Source organism: Myotis davidii, unplaced genomic scaffold (assembly GCF_000327345.1).
Source record: "Myotis davidii unplaced genomic scaffold, ASM32734v1 scaffold152, whole genome shotgun sequence".
Taxonomy (NCBI): Eukaryota; Metazoa; Chordata; class Mammalia; order Chiroptera; family Vespertilionidae; genus Myotis; species Myotis davidii.
This window is the reverse complement of record NW_006283545.1, coordinates 857,521-869,111: the sequence shown is the minus strand read 5'-3', so window position 1 is coordinate 869,111 and position 11,591 is coordinate 857,521. Positions and strand designations below refer to the sequence as shown.

General features: G+C 41.6%; 1 protein-coding gene across 3 annotated transcripts in view; it reads left to right on the top strand.

The window, feature by feature from the left end:
* Positions 1–11,327, top strand: part of WASF3 (WAS protein family member 3) — a 91,658-nt gene extending 80,331 nt beyond the window's left edge. For 2 of the 3 annotated variants that reach the window (XM_006753753.2, XM_015564961.1), the window contains 3 exons: positions 4,250–4,516; positions 5,853–6,220; positions 8,144–11,327. In XM_006753753.2, coding sequence (XP_006753816.1) covers positions 4,250–4,516; positions 5,853–6,220; positions 8,144–8,301 — 793 coding nt within the window. In that variant the 3' untranslated portion in view covers positions 8,302–11,327. Of the gene's footprint in view, positions 1–3,265; positions 3,433–4,249; positions 4,517–5,852; positions 6,221–8,143 lie in introns of all 3 variants that reach the window. The other variant, XM_006753755.2, reaches the window with a different exon arrangement.
* Positions 11,328–11,591: the final 264 nt, after the last annotated feature.

Below are 11,591 nucleotides of genomic sequence, written 5' to 3'. Positions count from 1 at the left end.
TTGCTAGGGACTTGCCCGGCACTTGCTCTCTACCTCTATTTGTTATCTTTCTTCTATCATTGACAGTCCCTCTAGGTTGTGGGCTGCTTGCCTGTGTTCCTGAGAAGCATCTACGGTACCAGTCTATAGAGTGTGTTTTCTTTAGTGAATTACCGGTATGTTTACCGGTAATAAACTTGCACTGTTTTATGTATATGTTTGATTACATACAGCCTTGTGACAGTTTTCCTGCATGTCATAAGCATTTGAATATAAATTAAAATGTTAAAATCAAATCTGATATTGTTTTACATTTTATTTGGTGTGTGGAAGGTGTGCGGAAGAGGGGGTAGTCTTATACGGCGAGTATATAACAAACTCTGTATTTTGAGTGGAAATGTTAGGGAGTCGTCTTATACGCCCCGTCGTCTTATACGCCGGCAAATACGGTACTTTTTTGTTCAGTTAATCTAGATATGTAGTGTGTTAACATGGATTCTAAATTTGGGCTTAATGACTGCCAGTGACTTACATTTTTATTTTAATCATTTAATTCTTTGTCTTACTCTTTAGCTTAGAGTTGAATTTCTTTTGCTATTTGATATCAAAACGATTGGTAGGTAGTAATTGATGTGATCAAGGAATAATTTCTTTGCGCTGTTTGTTGACCTTTGTAAAAAGTGACAAGCAAAAGGTATTTATTTTTTCAGTTCACTAATCTTATGTGCTCTGATTTCAGGAGAATTCTGTTGGTGTTTACTTTAAAATTATGTTAGCAATTAAGTAAAAATATTTCTTGCAGGTGTGAATGATGCGATCAATAAGTCACATTTTTCACAGAAGGGATTCATTGAACAACAGGGACTAACTAGTCAATTTTAACTTACGGTTTAATTTCCTATTTCTGCCCTTGTAAAGTTGTTGTCTTGCATTTGCATAATCTCTCTAAGTCTTCCATCATCATTTAAAAATCTGAACAGAGAATTCCTATGTGATTGAAGGATGTTTAAAAAACAGCAACAACCTGGACCTGGCCTCCGATCTGTGTCCTTTTAAAATAAATTTTTTCTTTATAATTTCAGTGCTTAGCACAGACTGCATACAGAAGCTGCTTAACATTTGGTAGTTACAGGGCCTGTGAATGTTCCTGCCCCAGAAGGGCTATAAGTCATTGGTTGGATATGAGGCAAGTTCTAGGTAATTTTTCTGTAGAAGTTGTTATCTGCTAAATATTAGAGAATTATTAGAGCTTTAACTGAGCTCTAGTCTCAAGGTTGGATCTTTATGTCAGTTTTTTCTGTCGACAATTTTACACATAGTTCTTTGGATGGGAGAAGCACTTAAATCTGAGCGCTCCCAATATGTCCGTTTACTTTTTGTTGGTTTTTTCCCCAGCTAATTTAGTTGTATTGTTTACTCATGCAAAACATATACTTTATTTTATAATACTCTGTATGCACTCTTATTTCAATATATACAGACAAAAAAAATGATTTTTTAATCCTTCAGTTGAATGGTTGATGCTCATTCTAACATCTGAGATTAGATTGCTTCATGCTGGGTATAAAATTATGCAGATGATTTAGTATCTAAATTTTTATATATTTAGATATATCTTTACTTCTTTTATTTTTCAAAAAGCAAATAGATTAATCAGTTTTGTTTCTTTAGAATTTCCTTTTGTCTCATACTGTTTTTCATGGCCTCTCACTATATGCACGTACCATATAAGTAGATTATAATTAATACTGTACTTGGATTACATCCCTTAAATTAACTTAGAAATTTTTTATTTCACTAAAGTGTATCACTTTTTCTTATTATAAAATAATCTTTTATATTTGGAAATTACAGAAAACATTAAAATATTATCCATAATCCTATTATCCAGAGAAACCACTATCTGCATTTTAGTGTACTTTTTCCTTTTTGTCTTTTTCCTGTAAAGATGTATATGTTTTTTAAAAAATTGGAATCATGCTCTATACTTTCTGCCTTTTGACTTTTTAATGTTTTGTATTCATATTTTAAGTATTATTTAGAATCACGGTTTTCAAATAACTGAGGAAATTTTGAATATTAAGGTTTATGGCTTGTATATAATAACACTGTTCATATAAGTAATATATTTTGTACATAAAAATGGTTCATATACACTAATGATACATTTTTGCGCTCTCTGTAGATTATCAGCAGTGGTTTGATTTTAAGTGTAAATTCAGGATGAAAATTGATTAAATACTTCCCCCCGGCTCTTTCTCACTGTGGTCTAGGAGAGAGAGAGACCTCCATGCTCCGCTGTCCTTGAGCTATTTCATCCTCTCCAGGCCTGTATTATAGCTCTGACTCTGCCCACCTGTCCGCCCACAAAACCCTGGGGAGTCCCTGGCTTCTCCCACCACGTCTCCACTGCTTACACTTCTTCCTGTTTCCATATCATCTCACTTCTACCAGTTCTCTCTCCTGTAACAGGAGGTCACAGGACCAGTCCTCTCATCTCCACATTGGTGTGTGTCTCTGTAGCTGATTTCTACCTTCCCGCATGGGGGTCCCTGTCTCCAGCAGTCACCCCACTCCTCACCTTTCCTCCAGCCACTGGGCTCCCCTTTAAATGAGCCTTCACTCTTAAACCAGTCCTCTGTCCTGCCCACCTCCCCTCCAAGTCCTGCCGTCCACAGCCCTCCTGTTGTAATTCTCGAATTCAGACATTCACTGCCTGTTCCTCTATTCACTCACCAGTCCGGTTATCCTCCTTCGTATTAACTCCTTTTGGCTGTGTCACAAAGCTCTTTATAAGGACAGCATCTACATTGTTCCAGAATATTTATAATTTCTGGCTCCTCATCTCATGAGAAGTGCTCTATATTTTTCCAGATCACTTTGTTTCCTTTAGAAATTGTACACATAGCGTATGACATAGTCACATACAGAGTCAAGCATACATCACCAAGGACTCCAGGGTTTTAGGTCTTTACATTGTGAAAATATGCTAAGTTGTTCCCCCATTAAAAATGTTTTTGACTTGCCAGCAGTTTGCATAGCTCAAAAGATATAATCATATGCACTCTGTAATACAGAATTTATACTGCCGTTCGGGAAGGAAAAAGTGAATTGTTATTATTACACCGCAATTGGGGCGGGGGGCAGTCTCTCGTCATGTGGAGAGCTTTTTCTGTGTCTGAGATGCTCCAGTTAAGGGAAGCTACTGTCTGATTCCAAGATCCAAGTTCAGTTGGTGTTTCCCCTGCTCCTCCACATCCCCTGTGTGTCTGCCTGTTTCCTTCAGAGAGAGAAACACAAGCTGAGTCCTCCCCGAAGCCAGCAGATACACGTGAGAAAAGTCAGAACAAGAAGAGAAGAGTGGGAGAGGAGGAAAATGGGCATTGAGTTTATGAGTGATGCCAGGACCCTGGAGCAGGCAGGGAGCACGAAAGAGGACAGAGCGCCCAGAGGGTTTGTCGTTTTGCTCTCTGCATTGCCGTCCTCAGGCTGCCCACCCTGCTTTGGCCATCACGAGAGGATGTGCCGCCCCCATACTGACCACGTGTCCTGTAACCGGGCCAGGAGCACCTCCCTTACTAACACCATTTTGTGCAGCTGTGACCTTTCCAAGTCCCTGTGCCCCTTCACAAAGGCCTCTGTCTGTCTGAGCTCCGTCAACTAATACACAGTCCCCATCCCTTTCAGAGTTTCGCCCACAACTGTGCATTCCGAGAAAGCAGGAAGGCCCTTCCATAGTGCACCATGGTCTTCCTTTTTTGGCTAAACACATTTCTTCTGTTTAAGAAAAGAATTTTTCACTGCACTGCATTCTTGCTTTCTTTTTCTGTTCCTACTGTTGATACTTACCCAGTTTATCTGCCATTTTGTAATTTCTAATGATATGCTGTCAGCTTCCTGGCCCCTGAAGTCCTCTGTCTTCATGGCCCCCGAAGTCCTCTGTTTTTGAATTAAGTGGGACTTGTCTCATGGCCTTCTCTCTTAAGACCGTATGCTGATGTGGTGTGAAGTGGGGCTCTGCTTGCCCATCTGTCTGACTTGCTCACTTTAAAGCCGTGAATCTGACTCCATGTAACACCGGGCTCGCTGCTAACTTCGTCATTACGTTGTTGCTTGGAAGCTCTCATGAGGCTGGGCCTAGTTTACAGTAAAGGAAATAAATGTGTGATTTCTGTGTATTGGCAATGTTATTATTCAAATATATGCTTATGTGCTGGTTAGTGGAAATCGTTTGAACCTAAATTTCTCCCACCCTTTTCTTGAATGCCAGGTCTCACGCATCGGATGTCACAGATTACTCGTATCCAGCGACTCCCAACCATTCTCTGCACCCGCAGCCCGTCACCCCTTCCTACGCAGCAGGTGACGCGCTGCCCCTTGGGCCGGCCAGCCAGGCCCCCGAGCATGAGTACCGACCCCCCTCTGCCTCGGTGAGACACATGGCCCTGAACAGACCTCAGCAGCCACCTCCACCACCCCCACCACAGGCCGCAGAGGGGTCCCAGGCCTCGGCACCCATGGCTCCAGCAGACTATGGGTAATTTCATATTCCTTGTACTCTAATTGCTACTCACTCTTGCAATGGAATCTTGCTATGTGTGTTTAAGAATTTTAATTAAATAGTCACACTTTAGAGGCCAGAGGCCAACCCAGAATGACTGAATGTGGAAACTATTGGTTATGACAAGTTCTGTTAAAAAATACAGTGTCGTGCTGTTCCCTTTTCTTATTATAGATAAATCTCAGGTTTGTGTCTATATTCATGTGTATACTCATTAATACATGTATTTGTGTATTTGTGAGTGGATCGTTAAGCAGAGGCATTGATAAAGGATGGAACTCCGATTCTGTGAACCTGTCCCAAATCCTCAAATTTCTCTGTACCAGTATATCCTGGGTGAACCAGGGAGAATTCATACCACAGATGAGAGCACCATGCAGTGCAACACCCCTTGCCCCCCTTCTTACACTTGGCTGTATAATCTCCTTTCTTGACCTCTTTGTGCTCACTCATCATTCTCCCACCTTGTTCCCTGTTGATCAGTGAAATTCAAACTGCCCTAGGAAAGACCCTCATCTTCGGGTGGTTAGTAATTTAAACACCCACCTGTATTTACATGGGCTGCCTTAGCACTCTCTTTTTAATATTGAAGAGTTACCCCCCAGAGGCAGTGCCCAGGAAAGTCGAATGTGTGTTTCCATTAACCATGTATCCAGAACAGCATGTATCAGTTTCTAAACGTACATCCCTCAGCTTTCGGGGGCATCCTCCCTGACCACACAGCTCTGGCTGTTTCCCATCGTTGGTTCTTGTTAAGTCAGGACTCCCAAAGTTTGTTCTGAGGCTCTAACTGTCAGGTAAGAAGAGAGTCTGGGGTCCAGCTGGTTTGGAAAACCTTAGACTAAATAGAATTCGGATTTCTTGGCTGTAGGACTTTTCAAAGCTTTTGATATTCTGATGGACATTGTGGGCTTGGGGAATTTCCATGGAGATGAGATACAAAATACAGAATTTTTCAAATCTGATTGGCCACAGAACCCTTATAAAACAAGTTTGTGAGCCACCTGCTTTTGAGATGCCCGGTATAAAGGAGGCATCTGTGTTGCTCTTCTTACCTAGCATTTCACAGGAAATCCCTCTCTGAGTGGTTATCTTTTGGGTGCATTTCAGTGAATGACGTGAACCCTGTCGTAGTGAATAATGTAAACCTGTGGAAATAACTGACCCAACAGTGGATATTGCGTCCTGCAGTGTCTTAAATCCAAATGACTAGGTATTGTGTTTGGGGGAGGCCTTTCTACTAGCCATGTCAGAACCTCAGGTGTGATCCTCTGTTGCTGCTTTAATAACTCTGTGTTTCCTCTCTCATTAGGATGCTTCCAGCCCAGATCATTGAATATTACAACCCCTCGGGACCACCTCCGCCCCCTCCACCCCCCATGATCCCTTCAGCACAAACTGCTTTCGTCAGTCCTCTCCAGATTCCCATGCAGCCCTCCTTCCCAGCAGCAGCTGGGTCCTCCTACCCAGCGCCTCCTCACCCGCCCTCCACTGGGCTGGTGGTCACAGCCCCGCCTCCTCCGGGCCCCCCACCTCCCCCGCCAGGCCCTCCTGGCACAAGCTCTTCTCTCTCATCCTCCCCCATGCATGGCCCTCCAGTAGCTGAGGCAAAACGACAAGAAACTGCACAACCACCCATAAGCGATGCTCGCAGTGATCTTCTTGCCGCTATTCGAATGGGTAAGTGAATCCCCTACACGTGCCATCTTCCATTCAGAAAGAGATTGCTGTCCCCAACCAGCTATAGCCTGGTCTTCGGGGGACTCCTCGCTACATGAGATTGTTTTTTAGAATATGGTTAAAGGAGCTTTATTTGCTATTTTAAAAAATAGTAATGTGGTTTTGTCTGTGCAAAGTAAACATATGGTAAAGAACTGAGACTTCAGGAAAGGTTTACTTGACTAGAAATAAATATTGACTATTTTGTCTGCATTCTACTCTAATGGTAAAAGTATAAATGAAAGAAAATGAGCTCATGTTAGTGATTTTGCTTTTATAAATATCTAATATGTCCTAGACTTTCCATATTTTTAGCTTGATGTGCTAAGCCAGTAGTTTGCAGCATTTACATAGCAGCAGAACTCTGTCAGACGGAAGTCCTACACCAAACCCCCAGAGCATGAACCAAGAAGGCAGAACATCTCTGTCAAATCAGAGTGGGGAGCCTCCCTCACTGTGCGGCCCTGCAGACCCCACATTAAACCCTGCTGCATACATGTATTCTTTACCTCAGGTCTCAGCCCAGCTTGGTCGAAGGTCACCAGCAGGGTGTGGAAGTACGGGTACTCTAAACGCTTCTCATACGCTGAGGAGCTGCCCAGGCGCTTGGTCGCAGTTAGTTGCTCCCATCTGGAAGTGACTGAGGGAGCAGCTGGAGCGTCTGTAATGCCCTTCGCAGACACCTCTGCTCCTGGCTGCAGCACCCGGGTCAGGCCTCCTACAGATCCCAGGGTTCTCGTCTGTCTTGAGTGTCCCACAGCTATTTAATGCCTCGGAGATAACGAATTTGGGGTCACAAGAGGACAGTGTTTTGATTTTTGACACTGTGAGCCCTGCCCAGGAAGAGTGATAATTGTAACTATCTTTCCGTGAGAAAACCTCTGCGGAGCCCATATTGAGGGCATTCTACAAAACTGCAGTCAGTCATAAAACACCGAGGCTGAAGAACTGCCTAGATTAAGGATCATTGTTGAAACACCACAACTAATGTAACAGGTGATTGGTATTGAATCCCAAACCTGGTGGAAACTTTTTTTCATTTGCTATATTAGGTCTTTTGGCAAAATTTAAATAAAATTTGTAGACTGGATGGTAGTATTATATCTACGCTGATCTAATTTAATCATTGTTTTTTTAGGAATTACACATAAAGTACTTTAGGGGTAAAGGGCAAAATAGCAAATTATATGCTACTTATTTTCAAATTGTCCAGAAAAAAAGTATCTGTGTATATTAATAACAATGATGGACAAAGATTGCTAAAACAAGTGTGCTCAAATGTTACCCATTGGGGAATCTGGATGTAGGTCATATGGGAACGTTTTGATACTAGTGTTACAGTTACTCTATAAATCTGAAATTAATTCAAAAGAATTTGCACATTAAATCATCATATAATCCATTTTGTTACTAGGTAAGAGAGATGTTGTTATTTTATATCCATTTTCAACAATAATTGTTGAAGCAAAGTTTTCTCAGTTACCTCCGCGGGTTAGAAAAGAGCTGTCCACGCCTATTCAGGAAAGTGTTCTGTAACAATAGAAATGCCTCGTTTTCACACGGTCCCGCGAGGTGGCCACAGCCACAGTCAGTTTGCTCGAAGCAGCTGTTGTGGCTCGTGGACCCTGTGTTGGACAGCGTAGCTCTCGGGTTTTCTTTAAAGGTGTTCACACCATTACTTTGCTGTAAAAATTGTTATGTACATTCTTTTATTAGTCATGAAACTTCTATTTCCCAAGTTTTTCTCCCTTCAAATTTCCAAAACTGTTTTTATCCTTAACGTCAATAGGAGAAAAAAAAAGTCAAGTAGACTTCCTAGTTTGTTTTTCCTTAATTGGGAGCATGCAAAGGATTTAATTCTAAACCGTGCATTGCGTCTTCTAGGAATTCAGCTGAAAAAAGTACAAGAGCAGCGTGAGCAAGAAGCCAAGCGCGAGCCGGTTGGGAATGACGTGGCCACGATCCTGTCCAGACGCATTGCCGTGGAGTACAGCGACTCGGACGACGACTCGGAGCTGGATGAAAATGACTGGTCTGACTGAGGTGGCAGGGGACAGCCTGGCGAGGAGGCTGGTGGCCAGCCAGGAAACCGTGTGTCGGAAGTGTATTGAAAATTTTAAGTGATCTCAACACCCAAATAGTGGTATTATAATCCTGTAGCTTAGCAACTTTTGTATTAATAATGTGATAATTGCTTTTGCACATCCAAAACTTCTGGGTTCTTTCAGTATTTACTGTGTAATACTTAAGTGCCACTACACATAGAAAATCGTGCTGCACCTGAGGAAATAACGCTGTAACTATTGCATTGTCCTGAAAACAGCATTTTGCTTCCTTTTTCCTGGCCATGAAAGTGTTCAGTGCAGTTTGGGTTTACTCGTACCTTACAATTCTGCAGACTTGCTGTGTGTTTGTGAAGCTGCTTAGTGTTAGGCCTCAGCAAGATTAATGACTACGCGTTGATGTCTTCCAATCAGTAAGTGATACTGTTTTAAATTTTTGTGTGTGTTTCAGAAGAGAGAAACATTTGGTTAGAGAGAAAGATTTAACAAGTAAGGAGAATCAAATGCTTCTGCTTTCATTTTCTTGGAGTGGTACATTCTGTGAACTTGAATGTTTTGTTGAATAATTTCATTGCCTTTGCACGCTCATAAAAGGTGAAATTGGAAGGGCCTTTTCAGCAGGCGTCCGGTGGGCATTTAGTCAGTGCTTGTGGATGCTTTTTGTAAGAGGTAAGCAGCACAGTCGTAATAAACATGAAGAACAGGGTTCTTTTTCCTTCCGGGGCTATTGGCGATGACACTCAAAACATTCGACCACCCTTCTGTGTGGGCACCAGCCAGGTTGAGTGGTCTGGGAGCCACGGCCTCGCCGGGTAGAGCTGCTGGGTGTGGGCTCTGAGTGCGAAGGAGACCTTCGCCTTTTGCTTCCCGGGAGCCCGGGCCTAAGTGAGCTCCTCTGTGCGTTCCAGATGGCACCCCGCTCCCCTTGGTCTGAACTTCAAAAGCCTAGGTGTAGGCGAATGCAGTTGTTGAGAGCTCTTTGCTTTTCCTGTGCTGTGGCCAGGTTAGGGACCCATCACAGGAGCGGGCTTTCGCTCTGGCCTGGAAGCATGAGGTTCTCTCCTCACATTGTCAGCACATGACATTTTAAAACACCTCAGGTTAGATTAGACCTGCAGCTGTAGCAGGTCACGTTCCTTTACCCTTTCCCTCCCTGCTTTTCTCCCCACACCGTCCCATGGGGTTCATATTCCTGGTGAAGGCACACCGTGGGGAGACTCATGAATGAGAGCTTGTGCTCCGTCATTTTGGATGCAGGATAACTGCTCGTCCAGCATACACAAACACCCAGGCTTTGACTATAAATAAGACAGCACAAAACACTAAGACACTTTACTTCCTAAGGGATTTGTGCCAAGGCCCCACATTTCAAACAGTGGCGGGTACTAGTGACGCTCAGACGTGGCGAAGGAATCTTTAGCTGAAGAGTTGTTTGGGTTGATGGCAGGAATGTAAACAGGACTGTAGCTGGCAGAGTTGTGCTAACAAGTTCATCTGAGGAAATCAGCCGGCCCCGAAAGCATGTCTGTGTCCCGAGTGGACATTGGCGTGGCTTGTACGCGGTCCTCATAGAAGGCCTGTCCGTTGGGTTTCAGTCACATAAATTTTGAAACTCTGAAAGCCTCATGTCTGCACCCCCTTTCGAAGACCGTGCTTATGCCAGGTCGTCGAGTCTTTTCATCGGCACATGCTTCTTGAGGTTCTGTTTCTTGGAGCTAGTCACCATTTGGCTCTCAGCATAATTTTATTAAATAGAAGAAATAATTTATTAACCTTTAATTTCTTTCTTTAATTTCTCCTTTTTTTTCAATGTAGAGGCCTACTCTCTTAGCATTATTCTTGGACTTTTCATTTTTTTAGTCTTATTTTGTCTTTATTACAGTATTTTGTTTTGTTTTTTTGTGCTTTGGATTAGGGGTAACCTGTGTAATTCTAGCACTCACATTTGGTGATGCTTCTTTGTTTCTCCTGTCCTTTCTGTTCTCAGGATGGAGAAGATACATAAAGCTACTATCTACTAGTAAGTAAGGATTTCTTCTGTTTAGAGCTCATTACCATGAAATCAGTAATACTTTATTCATAAATATTCATAAGCCTATTAGTTATTAGTTGCCTGTAGTTTAATCAGTAAGTTATTTTCAACTTGATTTTCTGTAGTGAAGAAGCTTTTGCCCTGATGTGTAATGTAGCCTTCAAAAGAATGGAAAAGGACTAAAATTCAACTTAGATTATTTTTGCAGTATTTTTCTCAATAAATTTGATTCTAAAATTTAAATTTAGACTTTTTCTAACATGGTATTACATGAAAAGGAAAAAGTGAATATTTTGAATTTTCAGTTTTCATTTTCAAGAAGTATTTACTAAGACAAATGGAGAAGAACATTTAAAAGCTTACTTCATACCTATGTATTTTGCATTGTAAAGTAGTTATATATTATTGTAAGGTTATTTTAAATTATCCCCAGTCTTCCCCCATGTATATTTTAGTTTAATATTTTACAAGCTTTCTTTCATATTAATAGGTTAGGCAGAGGGGATGAGAAGATCAGTCAGTGTCACACATTAGCGACACAAACACGATATCGTTGATTTTCTGTTGTTAGCCCAAAACCACACCATAAGATTTTGTACCCTTTAATTTTTCTTTAGGAAAAGTATACTGTTAAAGAATTGACATTTTCATTTTAGTAAATGTTTAGAATATCAAAATCTTTTCTTAGCACCCAGTGGCTAGGTTGTGAAAGTTTTGTAATAATTTGCAATTGAAATACATGATACATTTTAATCCATTAAAGGCTAGTGGGACTGTATCAGCCAGAGTAACAAGGACTTTTTGTGTTCTATTCAGAGTATCTGTCATCCTGCACTGTTACCAATGCTATTGTAAATTAAATTTAAAGTGGTCTTAAAAAAATTCCTGTTAAACAATTTTTATCTGTTTGTATATCTTACTATAGATTATGTACAAGTAACATCTAAATAAAATTACACTTTTAACCCTAAAAGGTTGGGCTTATTTATAACGGGGTTATGAAGGTAAGCCGTTACTGTCCTGTACAAGTCACCTGCTGGCCAATTTCTGCCCTCATGGATCTTTTAGTTTAAGGAGAGAGACATTAAATATTGTCAAAGTAAGTAACTGGGATCATTTCACATGTGCTTTAGTTGGGGGTGGAGTGGGAGTGCCCAGTGTGGTCTGTGGGCTAACGAAGCTGAGGTCTAAGAATGAACAGAAATTAGCGAGGGGCCAGGGGGAGGAAAAGGAGCTC